Source organism: Poecile atricapillus, chromosome 3 (assembly GCF_030490865.1).
Source record: "Poecile atricapillus isolate bPoeAtr1 chromosome 3, bPoeAtr1.hap1, whole genome shotgun sequence".
NCBI lineage: Eukaryota > Metazoa > Chordata > Aves > Passeriformes > Paridae > Poecile > Poecile atricapillus.
The window spans coordinates 5,187,662-5,195,824 of record NC_081251.1 but is presented as its reverse complement, the minus strand read 5'-3'; the positions used below and the strand labels follow the sequence as shown (position 1 = coordinate 5,195,824).

The window sequence follows — 8,163 nt, the reverse complement described above, 5'->3', positions numbered from 1 at the left end:
AAAAAGTACATCCTAGTATCAAAAATGAAACCACTGTCAAGACATCAGTATGAAAAACAACTTTGTGAAAATACAGGCAAGTAAAGGAAAGAAATGTCATTTGACGTGCTGGATCTCAGCAAATGTCATATTGCTTTTACCCCATCTGTATGTGATAAACCCATACTCAGCAGCATTTCAGCTTTCACTGGGACATGAACAACAAAGTGGAGCATCCCAAGCACTCCTTGATGTCAGCCCTGAGAAACAGGAACACCTGGGCAGCATTTCATCTCACCTCCTATTTGTTCTACCCCACATCAGTAGAGAAGCAGAATCTTTTGAAATCTCCAACAAAAGCACAGAGGTTGTGCCTGGATACCCTGCAGTCACCCAGCAGGTGCCTGGTGCTCCAGGGTGGCCCCTCAGGTTGTAGGAGATCACTTCCAGCTCCTGCTGATGCTGTGCTCAAATACCATAGCTGGATATCCAGAGCATCAAACTTGGCTCTCTGGGGAGGGAGATTTATCAGAAATCTCTGATAATAAACTAATTCCCAGTTAAATATTCATTGGCCCAGATAAAGGGGGTGAAAAGAGAAAGAACTTGGGAAATAACTCAGAAAGTACATGAGAGTTTTGTCAAAACTATGTATCCTCCCAATAAGAGACTTGGGGTTTAACAGGTTAGTGTTTTTTTGAGGAAAACACAGGGTTTTTTTGGAAATTTTCTCCAGCTTTGGTTTGAATTACACTGTCTACAAATCATGGAATCAAAGTTTGGGCTGGAATGGAGCTAAAAGATCATCTTGTTCCACCCCCTGCCATGGGCAGGGACATCTTCCACTATCCCAGGCTGCTCCAAGCCCCATCCAACCTGGACTTGGACACTTCCAGGGATGGGGCAGCCACAGCTTCTCTGGGCAGCCTGTGCCAGGGCCTCACCACCCTCAAAGCAAAGAATTTCTTCCTGATACCCAATCTAACCCTGTCCTCTCTCTGTTTGAAGCCATTTGCCCTTGTCCTATTGCTCCATGCCATTGTGAAAAGTCTCTCTCCAGCTTCTTTAGAGCCTTGCACAGTGGCCATGAAGGTGAAACTGAGCTTCAGGAAGGTAGAAAATCAAGGCTACCAGAATTAGTAATTTGTGTCCTGGAAACCACACATTTCTCTAATTCAACACTGTCAATTGTTTTAATATGACGATAATTTGACCAGCAGAAACAGGATGAAACAGTAGAGGGGAGGAAACCACTGCCAAATAGTTTCTATATATTGTAATTATTTATTGAGCCAATATTAGCTAAGAAACTTTGTGGAAGCAAGTGTTAAAATCAGGCCAGACTAGACTCAGGACTTTAATAAAAAAAGATATCCTTTATACAGGTAGAAAATTGAAGCAGCAATGCAGGTTCATGTCTGGGTATGGCTCACCCTCTTGTGTCTTTACCTAGAATTGCAGTCTCATGGAAAAAAATATTTTTACTGGCCTGAAATAGGAAGTGAAGGTGATGAGTTCTGCCCTGCTCAAGGCTGGTTTATGTGATTCCAGGGCTATGGAAAACCAGGACCCTTTCAGGAGCAGCTGGAGGTCTGTTGGGACACCCGTGTGGCGCAAAGTTAGTGGGAAAGAGCCACAAGAACAAAGTTATCATTTCTTGCCTGCAGGCAGATGTAGAGGAATTTTTGTGAATAGGTCAGAGGAAAAGTCACAGATACAACATGTGCCTCTTATTTTGCCTGTACAAAAATTTTCTCCTTTTTTGCTTTGTACCTCTTTTCCTTTCTCATCCACACTCACATGAAGCATAAAAGAGCTTCAATATATCCATAAGGAATTTTCCAAATTAAAAAACCACACCCCTGGATTTATAAATAACTTTAATTAAAAGCTCTGTTTGTGAACTGGTGGCAAATCATGTGTTTATTTAGCAGGAAGGCATTGACAATCAACAAAAAAGTTAACAGGAGAAAATATAGTGTTACTTAACAAATTGTGCAAAATAACCTAAAGTGTTTTAAAAGTGGGTTTCCCATTAAAAAGAAACAAACCAGTGGCAGATCCACTGCAAGACACAAAATAACACATTAGTAGCTTAAACATGATTTCTACAAAACCTAAAATAACATCAGAGGTTATTTTGAGCTACTAGTCTAATTTAAGTACAAAGTAATGGCCATATTTCATATAAAATTGTTACCTATAGGTCAAAGTGGGCAGATGCATTGAGAGTGGATTCACTTTAGAGTGGGTTCTGCTCCTTCCTGATGGTCTCACAGCAGCTGGAATCACACCCAGCAGGACTTTAGACGATTTGAGTGGTGCATTTGCAGCTTGCAGGACACTTCTTCTTCACCAGGGAGTGACTACAGCCAAACAACATTTTCAGATTTTTGCAGTTTCCAAGTAGATCTTGATACTTGCAAGGGTTGGCTAAAAAAAAAAAAGAGAGAAGCAAACACATGAAATATTATTTGGAAACTGAGGTCTGGTTTGATACTTCTGTGTTTTCCAGAAATTCCAGTTGTTCATGTCTACATAAACTTTGTACATTTGCTCTGCTGTTAAAATGGCTTGAATATTATAGAATTTTTTTTTTAAGGAGGATGGGGTGACTTACTGCAAAGTCCTCTGTCACAGTGGCCAGGACAGTCAGCACATTTTGGTCCACTTCTGTAAGGCATAGCTATTTGCATCGGGTTATTTCCTCTGAAATTTGGAGGAATTATGAGACAAAACAAGATCAACATGAAGCTCTGAGCCATTAACAGGGGTTTATTATTTATTGCAGTGAAAAGCATCCAGAAGTTCTTGGATAAAAGTATTTTCATAGGCAGTCATGTTATAGTTTCAGATATTTATAGAATACAAAAAGAAAAAAAGAAAGAAAAAAATTAAATAAGAGGATCAGTAAAGTTTAGAGAAACAAAATTAATTGATTGATTGTATATGTATAGCGTTATCTGGCAAAGAAATGTATGTGCTTCCTAGCTCTGCTTCTCTAATAGATTTCTAATCAATGATTGAGGTAATCATACAATCACAGAATCACAGGCTGGTTTGGGTTGGAAGGGACTGTAGAAATCACTTAGTTCCAACACTCTGCCATGGGCAGGGGCACTTCCCACTAGACCAGGTTCCTCCAAACCTCACCAAAACCCATCTGAAATGCAGTTCTTTACCTCTGTGAATAATCATTTGTGGTCAGCTTCCACTTTACATCTGATTTTCTCCTTTGTGGTCAAAATTACTGCATGATTTATGCCTGATGTTTATCTCTGACAGAGACAAACCCTTGTCCATCTGCTAAAATTTCCCTAATACCTCCTTCAATGCGAAATAAAACAAATATTGATATTCAGGATGCTGTTAAACCCACAATTCACATTGGTATTTTCAAAAGTATAAATGGTTAAAGTAGATTGCAATTATTTTATCCTATAGCCAAAGATGTTTTGGAAACATATCCATAATCATCACGACTGAGTAAGAAGGGAATACGTACGCAGGGCAGTACTGGCAAACGTAAAAGTACTTGTACAAGCCTGTGGGACAGTAAGAAACTCCACATCCCACCTTGTAACTGTTGTACCAGATTAGCTGTAGATTAAAAAACAAGCACATTATTTCAGAGTGAATTCTTGTGAAAAAAAAAATAAAAAAAACCCTCACAAAGTAATACAACCAGAAAATAATTTTTTTTCCCTTTCATTTTTTTTCTAGGCAGCTTTTACATTTAAGGTTTAGATGTCATAGAGAATACATAGAAAAATGAGTTTCCTCCAGTTTCCAAATGTTTTTGAACATAATTTCTGGCAGGACACTAAAGTTGTAATTCAAATATTTTCATCATAGGTATTTTGCTTTGATACTTCTTAATCACTATTAATCACTATTTCAATCCCTGTATAGAAAATATTTATTTCTAAATTAAAAGTTTTTCTACAGACTAATATTTCCTTTTTGGACAGCTCTTCCAAAAAAGGTTCCATTGCCTCCTAATTAGATGGAAAAGAATTTTAGCTTATCATTCATCTTTGGATCAGAGTATGAATTATAGATTATAGTTTGATGATGCTGATAATTTTTTCCTGATTATAAATAACTCCCAGCTGGCTTAAGTGTACTCCTGTGATTCTGGTGTATCCCTGCAGTTTGTTTCAAGTCTCCATACCTGAGTGTAGCTCTCAACATTGATATTTTTCGAGGTTGCTCCATAGCCATACTTGAAATTGGAGGACTGACTGTACCACACTTGAATTGCATCAGCCCATGTTCTTGGGTGGGATGACAGCAGCACATTCTCACCACAGGTGACACCTGGAGTAGAAGTAAATCTATTTTACCAGGAGAGAAGCCAAATATAGGGTGGGAGGTGGGACAGAGGGGCTGCACCTATATTCTAAAACAGATGCCTATGATGCCACTTTGCCCTGTGATTTTAAGGACTTCCAAAAAGTTGTCTTTCAGAGTGTTCATCTGACAAAAATGATGGCTTTGTATTTAATAATCACAGAACCACAGAATGGTTTGGGTTGGAAGGGAGCTAAAGATCATCTTGTTCCAACCTCCCTGCCATGTACAGGGCCACCTTCCATCTAATAATCCTAAAAAGCTATTCTACAACAGATTAAAAATCATGCTTATTTCTTTTTCACATCCACAGGGGTCATCTGCAAACTGTCATTAACCCATCAGCTCAGGCTCCATCCTTGCCAGTACCATTAATAACTCTCTTGTCTCTTGGACTGATTTTCATGCCACACTGACTTGCCCATTTCTGAGCATTTTTGGCAGCTTTATCACTCCACACCTGAAAGACACAAAGGAAGAAGTATCCAGGTCACAGACAGGTTAGTGCAGCCCATGAGAAGAAAAAAAAACAAGCAAAGCAATGGCTTGGGTGTTGAGCACTGAATGCTCCCATGGCCTGCAACAGAACGAGGAGGACTTGTGCTGATTAACTCTCCTGGGGCACAGGAACAACATTTCTTCAACCCTTAAAGATTTCAGAGCAGGTTATTCTGCACAATTCTACCACACAGTCCTGATCTCCAGATGGTGCTATTAAAAGGGTTTTTATACTACTGCTTTCTATCAGCTTTGTGTCTGAATGAACACTGCAGGGCACATTGGACTAAATGATATAAAACTGATTTTCAGCCCAGGTGCAGCTGAGTTGTGGTGATTTACATCAGCTGGGCTTTGAAGCTGGAGAATATTTGCAGTCTCTGTGCAGGTTTAACTGCAAGGCACTGACCAGCTAATCTGCTCGTGGGACAGGGATGACAAGGACTGTCAGGGAGGAAAGGGATGGGAGAAGTTTTGCAGATCTGAGTCTCTTTTGCCCTCCTTACAGTGTGAGATTCTGAAGCTGCTGCTTGTGCTCCTGCTCCCCCTTTGCTGTGCAAGCTCTTCCCTTCATCCAGGGCTTGTTTCTCTTTTTAGGTTCAGAGAATTGGAATGGACCTTGAAGGGTCATTTAGTCCAACCCCTGTGCAATGAGCAGGGACATATTTAACTGGACCAGGTTTCTCAGAGCCCCATTCAACCTGGCCTTGACTCATCCAGGGACTGGGCAGCCACAGCTTCTCTGGACAACCTCTGCCATGGCCTCAACACCCTCATCATAAAAATCTTATTATATCTAATCTAAAGGAATCATCTCTTGACTACTGAAAACCATTACCCCTTGTGGTATTGCAAGAGGCCCTGATAAAGTGTTTTTACTCATTCTTGTAGACCCTCTCTAGGCCCTGGAAGAGGATCTGAGGTCTCTTGGATCCTTCTCCAGGCTGAACACCCCCAGCTCTCCCAGCCTGGCTCCAGAGCAGAGGTGCTCCAGCCCTTGGAACATCATTCTGGCTCACGCTGAGTTTCTCATCCACCAATACCTCCAAGTCCTTCTCATCAGGCTGCTCTTAATCCCTTCATCCCACAGCTTCCTTTGATATTTGATTTGTCCCATCACTTCCTCTAAGGGAAAAGCAGGCCAGCTGTAATTCATAGCTCACCATCTTCAGCATGTTCCTGGCTGTGGGAATTACAGATCTCCGTATTTCATTGTGCATCTCAAGGATTTGTTTTTCATTTTGAGACTTAGAATGAGGAAAGGAGAAAACATTCACTTTTTTATATGGAAAGCCCTGGAAAAAAATAACAGTGAAGGTCCCAGTTAACAGAAGTATGATAAAGAAGATAAATTATGAGCTTCTTGTCACTTTTGTTTGGTCAACTGAACCTACCCCAATAATTGGTCTTATAAATCTTGTCTAAGACATTTGTGGTGGTAGAAATAATATCTCAACAGTTGTTTTAGGCTACAGCTGTACACAGGTAAAGGAACAACTTACAACATGGTTCACCTCAGATTTATTGAAGAAAATGATAGTTTTCTTTCCTAAAGTGCTTGTTTCTATTCACTCATTAATAATATCTTGATTAATAGCTCTCATGAAAGTATGTTCATAGCAGATATCTTACAAATCTAATCCTCTCTAGGTAATTTATGAATCATATTTCTGAATCTTAAATTATTTATTTATGAAAAATGTATTTTAAAAATTAGGCCCATGAAGGGAAGAATATTTTGATAGGCAGAAGCACAGAATTATTTGGGTTGGAAGATCAAAGAGCCAGTAGTTCTGAAGCCCCTGTCTTATACAGGGACACCTTCCACTAGACCAGGTTGCTCAGCCAATACACAAATACTACTATGACTACTACTACTACTACTACTTAATGAATAATAATAATAATAATAATAATAATAATAATAATAATAATAATCTGTACAGAATGAGAATTAATCTTCAATGTGTTACATTAACATATTAACAGTACTTGCACCCCGTAATTCTAAATCTCTAGAGATCACAAGATCAGACAATATCAGGTCAGATCTGTATACAAAGGAGTCAGATATGGGTGTTTTGCACAGATGAATGTTCCTACCTGTCCATCAGATTGGTGTAGCAAAGCAGCCAGGAAAATAATTGCAGTCAGTGCATCCATTTCTACATGAGAAAAAAACCCCAAAACAACCCCCCCCCCCAAATTCATTAGTCTCTGTTGCATAAGTTTTATGGCATAATGTGAGCAAAATACAAAACTGTTGCAAAGTAAAGCCTGCACAAAGAAGTTTATTTTAGTTTAACCTGAATATGGATATGCTGAAACTGTGCATAGACACCACTGCCTCCTACAGAGAGAAGACCCCACCTTGCATGGAAGCAGGGACTCTAAGCAGCATAAAACTGTATGTTTGGAATAGATGAATCAGCCCCCTTTTGACTTCTTTATTTAAAATATCTTGAATTTGCAACATTTCCTTCATGTTTTCCTCCATGTATATAAAAAAAGCCCATAAATGTGTTCAGTAGTGTCACATCAGAGTCCTTCTCAAGCATCATCCATAGTGAGATTTGGTATTTTGGAGTGGAGCACTAAACACATGGGCTGTTGTCTTCATTTCTTTTGCACGCACTTCCCTGTTTCCTCATTAAATCAGCATCATAATCACTCAAGCAAATGGTGGTGATCACCCTCAGGTTTCATCTAGACATAAAGAAAATCTTCAAATATGATGTTATTAACAAATAATGTTGGCTACTGCTACTCTGACTCCTGAGGCACCTCATGCAGGTGTACTTAGATGCTCTGAAACCCACTCATATGCACAGGATGCTTTTTCTGCACATCAAAAGAAGCAGAAGTTATATATCTTTTTATGGATGAGGATGTATGGGGGGAAAGGTCTTTTTGGTTGTTAAAAAGATGTGGCAAAATCCCAGGGAAGAGTAGCTTTGAGCTCAGCAGGCTGCCCTAAAACCAGAGAGGCAGAAGGGAAATGGAGATAACAAAACCCAACAAATATAAAATTTGTTAGAGCTGGCCTCTAAGAAAAATCCATTGTGTGAGCAGGACAGGTCAATAGAAATCTAGGAAATTCTGCTTCGCAGGAAAACTATCATTGTAAAACAAAACAAAACAAAACAAAAAGTTTGTCCCCCCTTTAGTTTAGAATCACTAGCCCTTGCCATGTCATGTCATTCAAATATTCATTCTTTATCTTGTTTTCTTGTGATTTCATAAGGAAATCATTTGCATGAAGTAGAGGCAGGGATCTCACTGATATTAATGAAGAATAAATTCTTAATCTGCAGGGATATTTTTAGACATGGA

General features: G+C 39.3%; 1 protein-coding gene across 1 annotated transcript; it reads right to left on the bottom strand.

Annotated features, from left to right (window-relative positions):
• Window positions 1-1,905: 1,905 nt before the first annotated feature.
• On the bottom strand, window positions 1,906-7,756 carry LOC131577198 (cysteine-rich venom protein-like). The gene is made up of 7 exons (XM_058834714.1): window positions 6,934-7,756; window positions 5,994-6,125; window positions 4,702-4,792; window positions 4,154-4,299; window positions 3,485-3,579; window positions 2,600-2,688; window positions 1,906-2,412 (listed from the first exon to the last, which is right to left on the bottom strand). Exons 1-7 carry the CDS (start codon window positions 7,054-7,056, stop codon window positions 2,285-2,287), a joined length of 804 nt encoding a protein of 267 aa, XP_058690697.1. The 5' UTR covers window positions 7,057-7,756; the 3' UTR covers window positions 1,906-2,284.
• Between the last annotated feature and the right edge of the window lie 407 nt (window positions 7,757-8,163).